The sequence below is a fragment of the Passer montanus genome, unplaced genomic scaffold, assembly GCF_014805655.1.
Source record: "Passer montanus isolate IOZ18808 unplaced genomic scaffold, ASM1480565v1 scaffold26, whole genome shotgun sequence".
In the NCBI taxonomy this organism is placed as follows: Eukaryota; Metazoa; Chordata; class Aves; order Passeriformes; family Passeridae; genus Passer; species Passer montanus.
This window is the reverse complement of record NW_024367261.1, coordinates 5,123,680-5,144,159: the sequence shown is the minus strand read 5'-3', so window position 1 is coordinate 5,144,159 and position 20,480 is coordinate 5,123,680. Positions and strand designations below refer to the sequence as shown.

The 20,480-nt window shown below is 40.5% G+C and overlaps 1 protein-coding gene across 4 annotated transcripts in view; it reads left to right on the top strand.

Moving 5' to 3' along the window:
- Nucleotides 1-20,480, top strand: part of JARID2 (jumonji and AT-rich interaction domain containing 2) — a 214,855-nt gene that overhangs the window by 163,923 nt on the left and 30,452 nt on the right. For all 4 annotated transcript variants that reach the window (XM_039711969.1, XM_039711971.1, XM_039711970.1 and 1 more), the window contains exons 5-6: nt 5,784-5,960; nt 15,483-15,712. In XM_039711969.1, coding sequence (XP_039567903.1) covers nt 5,784-5,960; nt 15,483-15,712 — 407 coding nt within the window. The remainder of the gene's footprint in view (nt 1-5,783; nt 5,961-15,482; nt 15,713-20,480) is intronic.

Sequence of the window (20,480 nt, the reverse complement as noted above, 5' to 3'; positions counted from 1 at the left end):
CAGGTTGCTGCCTGACTTTGGCCATGGCTTTTCTGCTCTCAGCTGTGAGACTTGTTAAGCAGGAAGAGGTGAGTGGCGCGTGTCTGGACCGGGGCAGCAGGTTGACTGCACTATCAGATGGATGCCTTGTATTGAGCAAGCCTTAACTGCAATGTCCTTTCCATTTTACTGTATTTGTTAGTGTTTCATGTAATTAATCCATTCTGTATCTCCCGTCCCCCATTTCTCCCTCAGCTTGTGTCCATCCACTAGCATACCTCTCGCCACTCACCTTTCTCCAGCCCCAGCACATCTGGGTTCCTCCCTTCTGCTCTGCTGCACTTCACAGCCTTTCTTACAGCTTACTCCTCCTACAGCTTCTCCTTCCTTCCCAATATGTTGCAATTGCCCCATCCAGATCTTTGGTGACAGCATATGCTTTTATGCAAATATTTCTGCAAAACAAATCAACTATCGTGGAGGGGACAGGAGGGAAAGCATTTAGGAATTGTGTGCTTAGACGTCATCAAGACACAATGTAAAATGTGCAGCTCCTACAAAAGATTGGAAACATACTTCATTTAATGTTTTCTTTAATAACATAAGGTGATGTGTTATGCTACACATTCAATAAGAAAAAGAGTGCATAGAAATTTTCCAAATCTTTTCTTGAGAGCTTGTAACATTACATTACAGTTACAATATTTATTAATGGACTTTAATTTCCTTAGTCTGGGATTTTAATCTGAATCAGTTCCCTGATCTGATTCACCACATGGCCCCACAAAAAAATTATACTGCCTCAGTTGAGGAGGTGGCACAGGTATAATAAGAAGAGGCCAGATGGAGGCAGATGTTCTGTAGGCCATTTTGATGCCAAGAAAAATGTCCACACAGCCACCAACAGTCTAGATGGTTCCTTGCATGAAATGTCTTCTAAATGAGTAAAATTTAATTTCTAGGCTGCCATCAGATTTGCTGAGTGAGCAGGCTTTTCAGGCACCTGCTAATGGGGTGGGTGGCAGGATGGGTTTCTCGGGGTGGAGGGCTGCCTGTGTGCTTTCCCCAGGCTCTGGAAGGCTGCTCCCTGCGCTCCCCCTTCATCTGTTCCAGTGCCCATGGTAGCAGCTGCCTGCATGATGTGGGGGCTCCCAGCACAGAAGGAGACTTGTAAAATTCAATACAGCCACAGGCTCTCGTAACTCCCTCTCTCTCACTTGCTCAATCTCTCTCTCACTCTCTGAGATTTTTCTGCTGTTTTCTTGGGGATGGAAAGTGAGGAAGTGGGGAATTGTATACCTAGAGTGCTGAGACCTGGCAGGCACCACCTCCCAGGCACAGATGTTGCCCTTTATTCGTGGCATTGCAGCTCTTCTTTTTTGCTGTTGGTTATTATTTCCAATGTCATTATTTATGTCAACCCTGGTAGGCTTTGAGAATCGCATTTGGATGCTGGGGAAGGCAAGAGGAAGAGGAGGATGATTGGTCATCTTTATTTACTCTTACTACCTGGCTGGGAAATATGTGCAAGAGGGAACCAGCATAGCTGCCCCATGGGTTTCTGTTGCTGAGTGTGTCCAGGAGGAGATAAACAGATCACGCAGAATAGTGATCTGTGAATTTTACATGTCAAGGAAGCCCCTACAACACTATGTTCTGTGAATGTGTGTGTACAGATGTGTCTGCTAAACCTGCAGTTTTCCTTATTCTCATGCCATTTTGGAGGGCTTTTATCATCTTGCTGTCATACATGATTTTCTGTTAATATATCATAAATATCTGTTACACATGGAGTAACCTGAGAGCAACATCTCTCAACAAAGTCTGTCTGTAAGGAAAACCACCATGGTCTTAACTTGCAGTGAAGACCAGACAGATTTTTGAGGAAGGGCAATAGATTTTATTTGACCAACTGCTACAGCTGGGAAAAACCAATCAGCTCTTGAGCACACATTCTTCTTCAGATTTCCAATGGTCTAGAACGTTTATAGCTACAGTAATGCTTCTTAATATTATTTATATAAATCAGTAGCTTTGAGTAACAAATGGGGTCCCCTGTAGAGGTAGGTTGTGGCATCATGCACACATCCCTATGTGATCTCAGAAAGAATGAGGGATATTTAGGACAGGGATCATTATTACACAGTATTTTAAAAAGGTGAGTGATTACATAGCTTCCACTCTTCAGAGTTCAGTTTCATTTGCATGAGTTTCATTATTTCATCAGTCGTGAGAAGTCTGAGTATCATTTCCATAAGAGAAGTCTTAGGGGGGGTTGCTTGGCTCTTTGCTTGGTGTAAACCAGCAGTGCACATAAACCACTCACACGTTAGGTGTTGTTTAATAAGCATAATTTTCATTCTTTCAGCTTGAATGAAATCACAGTGTACTTACAGGCATGTCTTCCCTTCAGTTTGCTCATAAAGGGAATTTGCAATGTCTTGAGCTTGGCCAGCCTGCTTCAATATTTTAAACCAGTGTTTTCTCAGCCTTTTGGACATGTTTAGCTACATAGGCTTAAAGTGAAAGTGGTTTTTACCAGTTCAACACATATTTGCGAACAAATTATTTGAGGCTATTCCAGAACTGGGATAGTGTTATAAAAGATGAGGATAAAAATAGTTCCAATACAAAAATTAAGCAAGAAAACTCAGAGCTTTTAAATTTCTTTCAGTACCAATGCTTAAAAAGAACAAAAATGTGCAAGTCCATACTTTTTTTTTCTTTCTTTCTTTCTGTTTGGCAAGTCAAATTTAATAAATATGTAGGAAAAGCTGGTGGGAAGGAGGGGAGGAGACCCAGACTGAACGCCAGCTTTTCTCCAAGGTCTCATATTGCAGAGCACTTAGATCAATAAAGTGAGCGTTAGCAGGACTCTCCTGTGTTATTGGATGTTGCTAGTCTAATTTCTCTGGAAATGTACTTCCCAAACAGTCCCAGCTGTCCCAGGAATGCAGTTTAGCCATTGTTGTTCGTAGTTCTCGATTGGAAAGAATTAAAAACTGTCATTCTGACAGGAGATTTATGCACTGAGATTACAGTGATTGAATACCAGGAGTTAGGTGAAGTTTGTGCCTGCTCTCAAACTTGGGTAAGACTGTCTCTCCTTTCTAAACAGACTGACACAGTACTGTACTTTATTCTCTGCTTTAAGAAGGAAAAAAAAGATTGCTATTGTAATAACAACATTTGCATTGCAGATGATACATTTTTGTTGGTAGCTGTTTAAAACAGCTGCCAAAAAAGCTCAGAGATGTGGAATTCCAAGGAAGATGAAGACACTATATCTAGACTCCTATTTTAGTGTCTCAGAAGGATAAATTTTCTGACTATTTCTCGAATTATAATAGGGGGATTTCAGTCTGTGTTTGAATCTATATTTGAGGGTTCCAAACAGTAAGGTTCTTTTATGCCACCATTTGTTAATGCATAATGGTGTCAGACTTCGGATTCTTCTTAGAACTGATGCACTTGCATACAGTTTCTGAATCCGCACTACGCATTTGGGTACCTAGATGGAAGAAAAAAAGAACTTATTTTTCAGGCAGCACTGTCTTAGGAGCAACTATTTTAGAGTCTTCTAGTTAGTTGCTGTTGAGACTTAAAACTCCCCTATGAGCAGAAGAATTAATGTGCCTCTCAGCACCTCTTACCTACTATGTTTGATTGTTTAGACTGTGCCAGAAAGTTCTGGGCTTACATAAAAAACATGACGGTTTTTTGTTTCTGTAAGTTGCTACAGCTTGCATGCTGTGAGATATGTCAGCAGTCTTAATTTGATCATTAGTCTATAGAAACATGAGAACTGTGGCATGCAAAAGCCCTTTCCCCTAGGATAACCACATGTGTCCATACGTTTCTGTCTAGGTTGGATGGAAGAATGCACAATTTCAGGGGGGAAGGATCATCATGCCCTCAATGCTGCTGTAGTGTTTATCCTGGCTGTCCAGGGCTACCACTCACACACAGCACAGGATGCTGGTGAGGAGTCTCTGCTTCTCCCTGAGGCAGCCAGAGTTCCAAAGGGGCTGTTACAGAGGCTGAAAGTCAACATCTTTACAGGTGGGGCCTCAGCCTTCAGTGGGATGGAGGAGAGAATTGGAAGGGTCAGTTTTCAGTAAGAAAACTCATGGATTGAGATAAAGGCATTTTATTAGGCAAGTAAAGCTGCAAGCAAAGCAGAACAAGGAATTAATTTGCTACGCACTTTTGGCAGGCAGGTGTTTAACCATCCCCAGGATGAAGGACTCCACCACATAAAATGGTTACCCAGGAATACAAATGGTGTAGCACTGAATGTCCTCACCTTCCTCCTTCTTCCCCCAGCTCTTATTGCTGAGAGCAGTCCTATGGTCTGGAATATCCCTTTGGCCAGTTAGCCGGTGTCCCCTCTAGCTCCTTGTGCACACCGCCTGCTTGCTGGTAGGGCAGTAGGAAAAAGGGGCAAAAAATACCCTGAGACCGTGCAAGCACTGCTCAGCAATGGCTAAAACATCCCAGTGTTACGAACGCTGCTTCCAGCACAAATCCAAAACATAGCCCTGTTCCAGCTACTAGGAAGAAAATTAACTCCATCCCAATCAAAACCAGTATATTTAGGAATGGATGATTCATTGCAGAAAAGCCAGTTTTTGTGCCATATTTAGGTAATTCATTCATTAAAAAGTAATTTTTATAGTTATAAGAGTATTTTATACAATCCTGGTGGAAGCAGAAATATGCAATCAAAAAATAACCTATAGTTAGTTGTTTGCAGTGGCAACACCAACAACTCAAAAACAAACCAAACACAGAATTGCAGTTCTGAAGAGCTTGAAGCTAGAAGTGCTTCCTAAGGAAGCAACAGTCAAATAGCTACTACCTTGTGTTGGTCTCTAGCCCAGTTCTCTTTTGTCCTTTTGTTTTATTTAGCTACAGGAAAATAAATGAAGTTGCTATTATCTAAATGTGTGACTATACTTTTTTCCCTTTCTTTATAAGAAATTTTTCTTTGGGAATAACCAGAAGGCTCCTAGGGTACCTGTCCCTCTGGGGGATGGACCGGAGACTCATGTTGAAGTAGAAAGTGATTTTGAGCTCATGGGAAGGTGCCCATTATTTGTCAGCTGTATTTGTACATTTAAAAATCATGGGAGCATCATGGGAAAAGTGCTCAAGAGATGACAAGCAGCATCCTCAAGAGGAGCACACAGGGAATCAGAAGGCCTTTCCTCTCTTTTCTCCTTTGCCAGGAATCCTCCATGCAAATAAACTTCTCAATGTCTTCGCTTTTCTCTTTGTTTCTCACTGCAGAATTCTGCAAAATATTGTGTACAATATTGTAGAGGTCTGCAAAGTATTGTGAACTTCAAATGCTTTATTGTGATGATAACTTAGAAATATCACTGCAGTGCAGACTGGTTTTTTGCTCTTTTTTCTTCTGTTTGGAAAAGCTGTAAGCTTCTAGTTGTGAGTTAGAATTTCAGCAAGGCACTTGAGCACGCATTTGAAATTAAGCATGTGCATTAGTCCTTTTCTGAATACCCAGAGTTATTAATTAGGGCTTGTAGCAAGACTGATTGTCTGGAGTATGAATAGAATGTGCTTGAGGGCGGGAGAACCCTGCTTTTCAAGACCATGTGTATCCTGTTGGTAAAAACTAATAAATAAAAACCCTCTAGTTAGTCATGCACTGGTGTGACCTCCCAGCTCCGAGTCCCACTCTCCCCTTGCTGTGGAGGACACTGAAGTAGGTTGTGATCAATATGGTTAGTGCAGTAAGTGAATATAATGATGCTAATGAGCCATTTCTTTATAATGATCAGGTTCTCCAGCCCTGCCCAGCAACATGGTATATTTTGGAAGCTCTCAGGATGATGAGGATGAAGAAGAGGAGGAGGAGGAGACAGAGGACACAAAAACAGCCACAAACAATGCTTCATCATCATGCCAGTCAACCCCTAGGAAAGGAAAAACACATAAGCACGTACCAAATGGGCAAGGTAGGTCCTAAGTAGTGCTGTTCTCCTGCACCCCCTAGTAAAGGAATATGTGAGCTGAATGTGCTCAGTCCTCGTCTGTTCTTCTAGGTCTGATTGAAGAAGTGGTGGAGTAAGATGCAATTTTAGCATCTTGTGCTTTAACCTCTTTGTTCTGACAATTTGAACTCTGTGGCAGAACTGCTGCAGGGCTGGAATTATATACACACATATATACACACATATATGTATATACTGACGTGGGGGTCAGTCTCTTCTCCATGTGACAAGCAATAGGACCAGAGGAAATGGCAAGTTACGCCAGGAAGGGTTTAGATTGGGCATTAAGAAGAATTTCTTCACTGAAAGGGTTGTCAGGTCTGCCCAGGGAAGTGGTTGAGTCACTATCCCTGAAGGTATTTAAAAGTTGTGTAGATGTGGCACTGAGGGAGATGTTTTAGTGGTAGAACTTGGTTTTGGTTTATGGTTGGATTCAATGATCTCAAAATCTTTTCCAACCTGAAAAAAACCCTGTGATCCAATGAGATGTATTTATGTATGTATACAGACGCAGTCACACTCTCTGGCTTTTTTGAGACGGATGCTTAATTTAGAATTACTTTATCAAAGTTAAATATAAGCATTCATAAGTGTTATCAAAACGCATGCCAGGGGCAACACTTAATTCCTCTCATACAGTATTGAGATCACACTTGCAGTAGGTTGATACCACATTCATATTGTTGATTGAAAAATTTTATGGAAGAAACTTTTTCAAGTCAGTTATTTCTCTGCAAATCAGCAAAAGCTGCATTAATTGCACAGTAATTGTGTCACAATATCCTTGTGCCATATCTTGAAAAATGGATCCACGTATATTGCAACATTACCTACTGTATAATGGAAGATTTAAAGCCGTGCTGAAAATTTCTTGAGCCTGCTGTAATGCTCCCCTGCCAGCATCCTGTGTGATGTGGTTCTTGCTCCAGCAGGAGCTCTTGTTTCATAACTGTGCTATCTTTGTCTGACATAGTTTCAAAATGTAGCCTATGCTCTCTGTTCCCTTCCTCACTATTAGTTTTCCATGAGAATCTTTCTTTTGGCGACTGCCCCTTCAGCTCTGCTCCTTTTTGTAGGAGGATTGAGAGGAAGGTGTCTTCACAGTGCACTTTTTGAGAGGTGACCTGTGCCTGCTCTGTTTGTTCTTTCATGCTACCTTACTCCAAAGAAGAGATTAGTAAATCCCAATTACTTCACTGTGCTGATCCTCATCTCTGCCTTTCAAAAGGGAGTTTGCTATAAAGGGTGCCTTTGTTACATATGCCACATTTTTTTTCATGACTGCATCTGAATCTGTTTTCATTGCAAACCCAAGCTCCAAAACTCACCTTTTGTGAATGATTTGTGGATAATTGCAAGGGGATGTTATGCCTAATGGCATTCAACTGTCAGCTGTGACCAGGAGCTTTAATGCTTTACCAGCCATAGATCAAAACTTGGCACTTAGGATTTCTAAGTAACCCCCCCAAAATAAGAGGCACAAAACTCTGCATATGGAAAATGAGGCTGCACATAACAGAACTGTTCCCTTAGAGTTTAAAATGTGATATATCACTGCAAAAGGAGCTGATGGTGTTCTATAAGAATGTCCCAGATGGCAGCCACTTTGAAATTAGCTCAGAACCAGAGACACCTGAAATCTTAATTGGGGGTGAGTAAAGGCAAACATAATGAGCCATATAATGGCTTCATAATCTTTATCAATATAGATCAGAGAGAGTGTAAATGAAGCTGCTGCTTTAATAGAGCTGCAAAAGACCTTTATAAAATACATAGGAGACAATGTGAGATGTTTTGACAAAGGTGAAGAAACAGGAATTCCCAGAGAAGGCAGCTGCTTCTTCTTCGTCATTGTAATTCCTTTTTTCCTTCTTCTCTTTTTTTTTTTAATTAAAATTTCCTTACCCAGGGGTATTCCCATTCTTCAGTGTCTGTTATGTTGGTTGACAGCCAATAGTATTTTTGTTTCATGTGAATGAAGTAGGTTCTGGTTCCTATGTGTCTGTTTTAAATGAGACCACACACAAAGGCAGACCAGGGACGGGTGCAGCAAATGAACTTAATCTAGCGTGAGAGTCTATTTTTAATGAATTAAAGTCTTTTGTTTTTAATATACAATGTCTAGTCAAGCACTTTGGACCTGAAAATGCTAAGCATTTGCTATGACATACAACAACAAAAGTTCAGAGCTTGATTAATGTCATTAGACAGTGTCAAATGATTGCTTTCTGCACAGTGGGGGCCAACAGTTTTTCTGGGCGAAGTCATTTGTCAATATCCTCTTCTGACACCAGTATGGGGTATTATTAAGGTTGCACACCAAATTATTTGTTATAACTGAGCCTGTTGAGCCACCTTTTGGGGAGCTAACTCAATCGAGAATGCCTGAGTGTGAATGGGAAGCACGTATAGCACGTGGCATGGCTTGCGGCACAAGATGAAATAATTGGCTCAACTGACTTGTTGCCTTCCAACCTTACTGCATACACAGATACATTTAAAGCGTCAAATTCTTACCTGTGCCTTTTCACCCTCCTCTCATAGTGCTGCTGATGTGCTGCACACACATCCAGCCGTAAAAGAGCAAAGTGAAATGTTTGGCAGGAGAAGTGTTTATCCCCTGCATTCATGGGAGTGTGTAAAAGGGAGCGTGCAAGTCTTTCTGGGGAGATGTTGGAGATATTGGGTCTAAATAGCATCTCCCCACTGCTCAGAGGAAATTCCAAGTTGTAGGTAAGAGGGTAGGCTTAGGTCTTTGTTCCTTTAAACCTAATTCTTTGAATTCCTCACAACTAAATAAATTCTAGTTTGATTTCATTCTGTGGCACAATGGAAGGTTTTCTCTGCAGGCTCCTGAAGAAAAATGTTTGCAGGTGCCAAGTCTTTTGCTAGGCAGGCTGTGATAGAGAGCTGGAAGGTGGAGCTGGGGAGTTGTTGGGTTATCAGTCCCATCTCAGGAGCACAGGAGGATAGGCATTACTCTACTTGAAAGGGCTTGTGGGCTGGAAAAGTGCCTCAGGAGGAGCAGCAGATACAGTTGTGTAGACAACTTAGACATTGCATGCAGCAGGCTACAGTTCCTCTAATAATGGTTGGCTAATTTTCTCAGGAAGAATGATTGGGGAATTAGATATCTCTCACACCAGCACAGCAGCTCAAGGGCGGAGAGGAGTGCACATCTGGGCCAGCATACCTGGGAATGTCCTGTTGTCTCTGGATGCCAGAGACAGACAATTAAGTTCTAATTTACTTTTAGGAAAACAGAATTAACCATCGTTATTTGTAACCAAACTTGTTTATGAAGGGCGAGTCTGGTGTCCTGAGCAGGAATAATTCAGCTTCAGTGTGCCAGCAAAACCTACAGGGTCAGAAATGCTTGCTGGATCGTGCTGTGTTTTGTTAACATGACGAGATAAAAACTGCTCTGCATGCCTTTTGCCTGAAATGAGCAGGGGAGAAAATTGTATAGATGCTTGTTTTTTCCTCCTGGGGCTCAAATTTCAAAACAGACCTGGCAGTAGTGCATAGTAAGTAAGCATTGCTAGAAACACTGTACTCTGCTTCAGTGCTGTCCTACTCGCTTACCAGAAACACAGAATATTTCACTTCTCAATTTGCAATGGATAATTTAGCAGAGTAATTTCCTTACATGTGTAGTAGTACAAAGATGATGCAGGAAAAGATCGTAGATAGCTTTCTTTCTTATTTCAGGGAGTAGTTCAATGCAGCATTTATGTATCTTGGGCTTGAATGGCACATCTTTTACATACATTACTGTTTGAGTGTGTTGTGAGAAAATTCTAATTTATGGTTGGAGTTCTTTATTTAGTTTGGCTTTTAACGGAATTTGGTACTTGTGGGTGGATACATGAGACAGAGCCTTAGGCATGTACATAATTTTTAGTGAAACTAATCCTGAAGAGGTGAACATTTAGAAGAAAAATATATTATAAAGAATGAGAACATTTCAGACAGCGTGCTGCAATAGTTAATGGGTAGGCAATTATTTTGATGATTTACAGTCTTTTGTTGAAAGACCATGGAACCAGTAATTGTTGCAATAAACATTTTTGCACATTTAATTTTTCTGCAAAAATATGTAACACGAAAATTACCCGGTTTGCAGTAATTTGCATACTTAAATATGCAAATCAGGCACAACACATTTGGGGATTTGCGGATTTTCAGTAGCGAGATGTATGACCTGTGGAGAAGAATAGGGGAGCTGGAAGTTGCTAAAAAAAAATAAAATAAAATTAAAATTGAATTGTTATCCTGGTGCGAGACTCGTGATAACAGACAGACACTTCTTGTATGGACTTGCTGCTTAGTGAGTGACCCTTTTGATGTTGTTTGTGTCGTAATGGTTAGGTGAGAGTAATGAATTTGTGCTGAGACGAGACACTTGGTATTGAATTTTTGCAAGCGGTGGCGCGGTGTCTCATACCAATAACGCTTCTCCCGGTGGCCCAATATATTCCTGTGCGTGCAGGGCTTGAGCTGTGTTATTGATGGTGTCAAGAAACGAATTCAGTGTTACCCTTCTGCCACGGCTCTCCTGTTTGACTCCTGCTAGCATGCAGCTATGGAAATTTTCGTGCGGTGTTGTCCACTGAGAAATGGAGTGGTGTTGCATTAGGGCTTGGGAGGTGCGGAAACAGCAATACCACATGTTTTCATATGATGTGGTGTTGGGCTTTTTTTCTGAAGTACACCTTTGCTCCTGTCTCCGAGTAGGCAGAGCATGTTGAGGAGCTCCAGAAGACAGCTTCTGTCCTTGGAAATGATTTGTGGACGTCAGAACATACCCGACATTTAAGGAAAACAATTGGCAGTATTAAAATACTGTGTTTTATGGAAGTATAAGGTTGTTTTAGTTCCTCTGGGAGGGGAAAAGAATTATTGCCTGGGTCCTTTAACGCAGTTTGAGAGCCACGTAAATGTTTTCACAGTGACTTAGAACTGAATTAAAGCCAGAGCAAGAATGTTTTTGTCCAGTAATGGATACTCCATGCCAGAAAGTTGATTAATACTACATCTCTTCCCAAACATGATGTATGTAACAACACTGGAGTAGCTGGCTCGGGTTCACAGTATTGGCAAGGTTCCCTTTTCTCCTTCTAAAAACAAAACTTCTCCCTTTCACTTCTATCTCCCCTCTGTTTTCTGGATGGTTTTATGAATGCGCCATCACTTGCCTTATACAGTGCAAGCTCTGCAACATGCAGCACATGTGTATGGCCCATGCCTTCATCTCCCAGCCACTGGCATACAGCAAAAGGGTTCTGTACTCTGCAGTCCATATTAAACTCCCAGATAACTCCCCAGTTATCTCAAGTGCAAAGCATATCAGGTGCAGGAATAACCTCCAGGAGAGCTTGTGAAACAAAGCTTTGTCCATGGAGTCAATAGCTGACTGAACCAAATCCAGTAATTCTGCTGCCTCCACAGTGAAAGCCTGATTATTGTGCATATTATAAATTAGCTTCTGAATGGCTGGCTGGCTGTATCCTGTGAAGTGTTTGTGTGCAAATTAATTTGTAGGAATACTTCCGAAAATTGCTGAAAACACATTATGTTTATCGCCCACTACAGTGTCAATTCCTGTAGTAAATGCTTAGTTAATCTGTAGTAATTGAGCACATCTGTGGCTTTACTTGACCAAAAATTTTTTTTTAGCTGTTACTATGGCTGCACCTAATAGAGGCACAATTTGCACAGTTTGCATTGGTTTGTGTAGGGATTCTTTATCACAGTTTCAAATGAGATACCCCAAAGTCCCAGTATGGGATCCTGGGTGAGTATTGGTGCCTGGGGTCTAGTTCCCCTGATGCAGGGAGCACTGTTATATATCCATGGGGATCATGCCTGCCATAAGGTTTTGCTCTGCTGCCATAAATTATATCAGTGGTTTAAAAAACCCCAGTGCTTGTGAGTTTTGAATGTAGTGGTTCAGTTTCTTTGCATTTGATCATCACTGCTAACCAAAAGACCCACAAGTATTTCACTGTGGGACTCTTATTGTTTCAGTTTAATAATAGTAATAGCTTTGGAGGACACAGCATTTTGAGAATAAGCATTCAAATGGATGCAAGTATAACGATATCCATTTATTCTATCTGGAGTGTCTGAACACTAATAATTTACTTACACTTTGAATTGCTTGTTAGTAGTGCTTCTTACCTTTAACTAAAACTGTTCTGGAAATACAGAGTAAGGTAGTAAAAAATAATCATAATTCAAGACTACACATCATTTCTGCTTCAGGAATGCAAGTTTCACCACTAGTGTAGGTTGGACTTGGTTTTTTGTCTTTCTGTCTTTTAGTGACATTACTGCTTCAAGGGTGAAACCTTTACTGAATACTCTTTAGCAAGGAACTGAAGTGAATGGGACCAGAACATTGGATATTGGCATGTCAGACTTATTTCTAACATGGGAGATGTTCATGGAACACACGTGTCAGACTGTGTCAGGGGTTCATAAAGCACAACACACATCTTTTCTGATTTTCTGAGTATCAGACTTATTTCTAACATGGGAGATGTTCATGGAACACACGTGTCAGGGGTTCATAAAGCACAACATACATCTTTTCTGATTTTCTGAGTGCATCAGAAATACTTAGGAGCTGGCAGACATGAAGGAGAATGCCATTTGCTGCATAAGAAGGCACAAAAGAATCAGTAATCATTTCATTGTTTAATCAAATTTGGTCTCAGTAATATTTATTGCAGAGGCTTTGGGGGGTTATTGTTTTCTTTCCTTTGAGAAGTGGGTGTTGCTGGCTTATTATCAGCTACTCTTCAACAACAAGATTGGGGGGGGGGCTTTAGTAATTTTTGTTGATACATTTTTTCTCTGAACTGTCTTACTAGCTGTTGGGGCCACAGTTTAATCATGTATTGTACTAAGTAAATAACTTGCTTCAACATTTTTAGTGAGACGGGAGGAAAATCACTGTCTCTGGGATTTTATCTGTCCCTAAATGCTTGGCTTGCGATGGCATTTTGTAATTAATCAAGTTAACATTTAGATAGTTGCTCACATAGTATGTTTGTGAATTTTTCTGAACTTACTATTGCGGAAAGGCTTTATAGCTGGATATAAAGTAGCTGGATATAACAGTAATCTAGGTGTTGCAAGAAACAAATACTGATTTTTATAGAAACTGATACCATCTACTGTTTAACTGGAAGACAGTGTGGCAAAAACTGTTTTGCATCTACATCTCCCTTTGTTGTGTTTTCAAACACTAGCTTTTTAAGCTTTTCCTGTGAGACTGAACGTTTTTTTCCTCCTGTATCTCTCTTCCCCCTTTCAAGAATCTTACAAATTAAGACAAAAGATAATTACTCAGAGGGTAAAACTGGCAGGGTTCCCACGACACTTAAATTTAATGAGCTGTTGCATATAAAATATACCTTGTCTCATGTTTTCTTCTTCTTTTTTTTTCCTTCTTTTTTTTCCTTCTTTTTTTGTGAACCCAAGAAGTGCACAATTTTGCTTTTTGGCTGTGTTTTCTGTTTTAGTAATCTTCGATTTTTAAAGTGGCAACTGATTGCAGAAAATTAATCTCTAACTTGAATGTTTCTGTAGGAGCAGATCATTACATATGATTTGTTCCCTTCAAAGGAAGACATCTCTCTAAATGATAAAATACATATTAACAAAGCTGCCATTGGTTGTTTGTGCTATGTCTTATTAAAAATAAATAGTCATGCTTTGTGCATCTGTAGTGCCTTCCATCTGATGTGAGAATTCTTTACAAAGGAGGATGAATGTATTGCCATGAACTTCCTGAGAGGGGTTGGCAATTATTATCAGTTCCATCACTGGAAATGAGACACAAAGGGTTGCGTGATTTTTGCAGAAATCACTGAGAAATCCTTGGCTGGCTGGGGCAGCACCAGTTGCTCCTGAGCTCAGGAGTGACAGAACCATGGAGAAATTTGTAGTGACTCCACTGCTAACAGCTTTTCTCTCATTCTTATTCTATTTATGCAGGTGGGAAGGAAGAGAGGAGGAAAAGCAATCGCAGTTTTTTCTTTTTTAAGTAATCTGCTTCAACACTTATGACTGACTGAATATGATAAGGGAACTGAAAATATGATAAGCGATCTGAAAATTAAATTTGTCAATAGTTTGCTGGGGTTTCGGCTGCAGGAAGCTGGATAGCTGCTTGGGAAGGTTTGGAGGTAGGGTTGGCTCAAGAGTAGCTTAGCTGCACCTCTTCTGTCCAGCAGGATTGTTTGGATTTTGTTACTACCCTTAACGCTGCTCCTGCTGTTAATACTCTACATCTGTAGAGGTAGCTAAGCTTCACAACTTTGATAAGAAGGTGTGTGTTGTAGGAATATCACCTTTAGTGACAAAAGAAGGCTTTCATTTCACAAGAAAACAGTAATTTTGTGCATTTAGTTACTATTCCCAAACAGATGGTGAATGTTGTGTGTAATAAATAAGGTTTTCACATAGCTGTGCTGTTTAGTATTTATGAAGTTTCTTGTTTGCATCCCTTCGTAAACCGTGTCAAAGAAAGACGGGTAGAAATCAAGAGTAAAAGGCAGGAGGGCATTTGCCATTGTGGATGTTGGATCACAAGTCTTGGGGACCTCTGTCAAGTGCTCCACTGAAGAGGGTGCATCACTGACATGAATTCAGCACATTTCTGATCAACAAACAGAGAAATGTGATGTGATTTTCTGTTTGTTTGAGCTTCAGCTTTTCATGTTCCCTGACAACAGAAGAGCAGTGACTCTCCTTAAATAAATTCAGCAGAGAGAATGAACAAAACTTGTTTGTATATATTCGCATAATATTTAGTGTACAAGAAATAAAGGTGTCTGTTCCACGCTTTCTTATCCCTTCATTTACAGGTTAAGGTGCTCAGCACAGGTCCCAGTGTTACTTCATGTCACATGTTCCAAAATGGTTTTAGTATTTTCCTTTTTTTGGAAAAGTACCTTTATCTATTTGCAGCTTGTCTGCTATAGGCAAACTGCTGTCAGTTTGATTCAGCAGTTCGGGTATTGATGAAAACAAAACATGCTTTTTCATGGAACGTTTCCTTTCTTCTACATTGGTATAAAAATAAACCTTTTTTCTGTTTAGGTTATGTTTAGAATTCCCTCACTGCCAGAGCAAAAAAAATATAATTAAAACTGTCATAAGTAAAAATCAAACTCATAATTCTAAATTTAGGTCAGTCAAAACAGTAATATACCTTGTATGTTTTAATTTGGATACTGAAGATAATGTGTGCTAACAAGCAGAGGAAATACTTTAGTAAATCTGTTCATCTAAAGAAATATGCAAAATAGTGCTATTTCTATATTGATTTAACTTCAGATATAAGAAGGCATTCACTAAATATCCAGCACTGAGAGCAGAGAAAATTGTGATGTTTTGAATGAAGTGTTTGCTCTTGCATACTTTTTCTTTTCTTTTTTTCCCCCTTAATAACCTGATTTTCTCTCTTCTCAGTTTTCAATGGGTCCAGCAAATCATCGAAGGAGAAAGAACCTGCTCAGAAACACAAAAGCAAAGAGGCCACCCCAGGGAAGGAGAGGAACAGCGAACATAAGGCTGAGAGTCGAAAAGACCAGGCTGCTGCTAATCACCACGCTACTACAAACACTGGCTCCTCTACGAAAGGGCTCACGGCTAACAACCACCACACTCTTCACAGATCGGCTCAGGACTTAAGGAAACAGGTAATAAGTTGTACTCTGCTGTGGACACATGGGGAAACAAAGGCTTTTAAGGTTCTAAGCTCCTTTTTCCACTGCTTGGTGTAGATTGAACGTGTGGCGATCCATAAAAGCATCCTCTGGAGCAGCAGGGAGTTAATTTTCAGTGATTAAAAAAAAGGAAAAAAGAAAAATATGTACATGGGAAGTCAATATGATAAAGCATGCTTTACAACCCTTTTTATTATCCAGTATATTCATATAAAAGAGTAAAGTTCACGTTGCTGTTTATGAAACCTTTCTGACTGGCACTCTGTGCTGACACTGCCAAGGCTGGCAGCACATGGAAGAAGGAGCTGATCTGTGTGGCTTCTCTCAGTGGCTCAGTGGTGCTGTGGAGAACCTGACAATGCACTTGGGTGTCTTGGTTTGCACATGGGCAGCACAAACCCCAGAGCCTGGGAAAAATGTTTTGTCTGATGTATAAACAGGATGCTCCAAAATATTGCAATGAAGATACGTGGTGGGAGAAGTTTTTAGAGTTCCATGTTACTTGGTTGAAAGCTAGCAAAAAAATTCAGCAAGGGATTTGTTTCAACCTAACTTGAATTCAGGTGCGAAAGTTTAGCAGACCAGTCTTTCAGTGCGTGTGACTGTCCTTATTCCGGCTGGGACTGGGTTAGCAGAGTACCTGCACCAGGGCATGCAGTACAGAAAGCTTGCTGCACTTAAGCCTTTTGGGGGTTTTGGGGGGATGGGGGGGAGCAAGGGATGTTAATTTGTTTGGTGGGGTTTGTTTGTTTGTTTGTTTGGGGGTTTTTATGGATTTTTGTTTTGTTTTTAGTTTTGTTGTTGCGATTTTGTTTGGTTTGTTCAGGTTTGGTTGTTTTGTTAGTTGGTTGGTTGTTTTGCAGTGATGAATTCTCAGTGGACTGATTGGAGACAGTCTTTACTTGCTGACATCTAAAGATTTTTCTTCTAAGTAGGCTGACCTGGTCTTCAGTGCAGCTGGAATTGCCATCTTGTAGAGGGCTGTCAAGGCCTTTAAATGGCACCTCTGAGTCACAGGCTTGGAAATTAAAAATGGCAAAAAGAAAAGCAGTGATGCTGTTGCTGAGGAAATCTTTAATGCTGTGTGTTTCAGTGGTGGTTTAAGTTCTCCTGAAACGCCTCCACCAAATTTGTATTACCTTCTAAATCAGATTTGAGATCCTGAAGGCTATTCACAGTATGTCTGTACCTCTCTTAAGACTTTTCTTTATTCCACCATGGCAATTTGCCCTTATCAAAGCATTAGTGTGAATGTCTGCCTTCTTTTGCATCCTTTTGGATTTCTTTTTTGTGAGTACCAGTTTCTTATGGTCCTTGGTATGACATGTTCTGTCATGAGCTCATGGTGTTGAACAAGTTCCCAAAACATAAGAATGCAGTTCCTAATTCTTTTAACCTACTGGAACACTTGTGTGAAATGCTTTAAAATTACATCATCAGAGATTGGTTGGCTAAAACTTTGGTGAAAGTCAACTGCTGCCACTTCTGAAGGTATTTCTGAAAGGAAAAAGACAAGTGTAGAACAGTTTTGTCCACAATCCAAGTGGTTTTGCTTCGTAGAGTATTAAATGTTTTTGATTGTGCGACACACAATGGAGAAAAATTTAAAGTGGTGCTGTCCGCACAAGCAGCAGTCACACCACATGGACACATCAGCAGGGGTGGTCTCCAGGCTTCAGAAAATAAGGGGGGATTTAAGTCAAGATGATGTGGCTTTTCTGTTTTTGTTTTTTTTTCTTCCTAAGAAATGATTAGACACCTAAATTTTCTTCTGCAACCCACAGTAGCATAAGAACTTTCTTACAAATTTTAATGAAAATATGACTCTAGCTAATTAAAGGTGGATTATATGTTTTGCCTGACAGAAAGCCTTAGTTTTGTACACAACCCTAGACTTACCAGTTATGGGCCATTGCTGGATTTCTTGCTGTTGTCCTGTGTCTTTGACTTTTTCAGTATTTTCCAAAAGGAGATTTTTCTCCCAGGGTGTCAGTCACATGTTCTTCCTGCTTCCACTATATTTTTGCTTCTTGATCATTGTATTTGCATGGTTTATTTTTGTGTGTTTTTGTTTTGTTAATTCTTACAGGAAATAGAGGCTAGAAATTACCAAAGATATTCTTTTTTTCCTCTCTTTTTCTGTTTTGATGTCTTTCTTCTTCTGGTGTGCCCTTGCACTTGTCACAGGTTCCTTATCTCTTTTGCATTCTCCTTTGCCACCTTCCAAAGTCTTCCTAATTTAAAGGGTTGTGAGCATAGGAAATGTAGTTCAATGGGGCCCTCTCTTGGCCTAATACGGTAATTTACTTCTGCACAACTCACAAGCACAGAACTATTTTTATGAATGAATTCAAGATCAGTTGCATAACTCGGATTTGTTTGGTACCAAAACTGTTCTCAGTGTTGCTAATGTTGTTCTTATCACTGTGCTTGCTATCTAGCAACTTGTTTATTTTTTGTGTATGGTTTTAGAGGCTGAATCCTAGGTGCTATGCAGAGGTGTATATGTAGACCAGTTCAAATCTAACAAACCAATTGCTGCAGGCTCTGGAGCACAAGCCTGATGAGGAGCAGCTGAGGGAGCTGGGGCTGCTGAACCTGGAGAAAATGGGGTTCAGGGGTGACCTTATCATGTTCTACAGCTGCCTGAAAGGAGGCTGTAGTCAGGTGTGGGTCAACCTCTTCCTCTCGATGACAAGAAATAGGACCAGAAAAAATGGCCTCAGGTTGCACCAGGGTAGGTTTAGGCTGGGTATAAGGATAAATTTCTTTGCTGAAATTGGGGGGCCAGGTATTAGAACGGCCTGTCCAGGGAAGGGGGTGAGTCACCATCCCTGGAGATATTTAAGAGACCTATTGGTGTGGCACTTACGGACATGATTTATTGGTGGATTTGGCTGTGCTGGGTTAATGGTTGGACTCCATGATAAGTTTGAATAAAAATTCAAAATATTGTGCTTACAGTCTAGGATTGGAGGTTCTGTCTTAAAGCTGATGGTGCTCATGACATGTTTCGCTTTGAATAGAAGCTGTGAGGGTATTTGCCTTTTTCCATGAGCACTGTGCTCTGTTCTGTTCTCAGCCCCTATGTCACAAGCTCTTGCTGCAGGAGTACCCCAGGTGGCCCTTCAGACTTCTGGTCACAACTTCCTCGGAAAAAATCATCAGCAGGCTGGAATGACAAGGTGCCTCCATGCAGCCTGACTGCTCACACTGAGATTTTGTCTTGATTATACCTGACAGTGCAGTAATACAGCTATAGCCTCCTGAAACCTTCTGAAAACCTCCTGTAGAGGAGATTCCACAATATCCATTGACAGCTTCTTCCAGTGTTTTCCTTTTCTACTAATGAGCAAGTTTTCCTAGTTGTGCCTCAGATCATTGTAGACATTTAATGAGATTTTTTTCTTCCTTCTTTTCCCCGTGAACATAGAGAGAGCATTTACTGTCTCTTCTCAGAGGAGCTCCTTCTGCATCAGAAGACTGTTACAAAGTTGTCCCACAGTGATCTCTTTCAGAGTAAGACCAGCTCCATTGGCTTTTCAGCAACCATCTTTACTTTCCAAATACTTGAGCACTTCATGTTCCTTTGGGACTTGCTCCTCTATCTAAATTTTTCTCACAGTGTGGCCCCAGTGTTGGGTCTAGCTCTCCTTAGGAAAAGCCTGTGCTCCTACCCTTTGCTTTCAACATGCTTAATAATAGGTCTCAGAAAGTGATTTGTGTGCTCTGTGTTGCCATTGCGTTTTGCAGCTCACTGCGGTCCCCAAATGTTATTCTTCCCCTACGTGTATATGATTTGTGCCTCCTAAATATAGCACTTCCTCTTACCGTAGAGATGCTCTGAAATAGGTTCTTCAAGAGTGCCTTTGATTTCGATCTTGTCCTATGAGTGATTCCAGCCTCTTCCTTCCAGGTGTGTTTCACTGTTTTACAATAATGAAAATACTTGGTAGAATCAAGGCAATGCCAAGTCCCTGCAGAAAGACACGTGAAGTGCCCTCCCAGGACAACAGTAAACTATAGCAATGAAAACTTCTCTTGAGGATGACTTTATTTAGTCTCTTGTGACACCACTTTAGAGTAATTATGTCTGGGATGTGTCTCAGGAGTTTGATGGAATGTCCCAGGGGACAGTGACCAGAATCCTGCTGCAGCAGAGATGCTTCTTTACCTGCTCAGCCAGGTGTCTGTTGAAAGATGATTAAATTTGATAGATTTGCTATTTTGGCAAAAACCTGGGTGGATTTTGTTCTTTTGTTTTTAACATTTTTTTGGGGGGGAATCATTTGTGTGTTTGCAAATTAACTGTTTGATGATTTGTTCCAAAATTATTTTAGGATTGGAAATTAGGTAGAGCCTCTGTCTGCCCCCAGCTTATTTCCAGGAGCCATGCCCTAAGTAATTTATGTACCTTCCACCTTATTTGGGTTGCTATCCTAGCCTTTTTGCTGAAATGGATTATGTTCTGTACCTGATAAATATTCAGTCAGTGGCACTTCTGGTGAAGGTTAATGCAAAAGAAGCAGGAACACTTTAGTCAGGCTATTTGTTTTCTTTCCTTGTGTGGTGCTTTATCTCTTCCAGTGTTTGTTATCTTGTATTTTTAAGGTATTTATATATTTTTTTCTGTTTTAGTTTTTTGCTAACTGAAGTGTCTTTAGCTCCTTGGCCTTTCTGATTTTAATATGTACTTTTTCTTTTCCTGTACAGTTGCCCTTAGTCGCATAATTGTGTTACC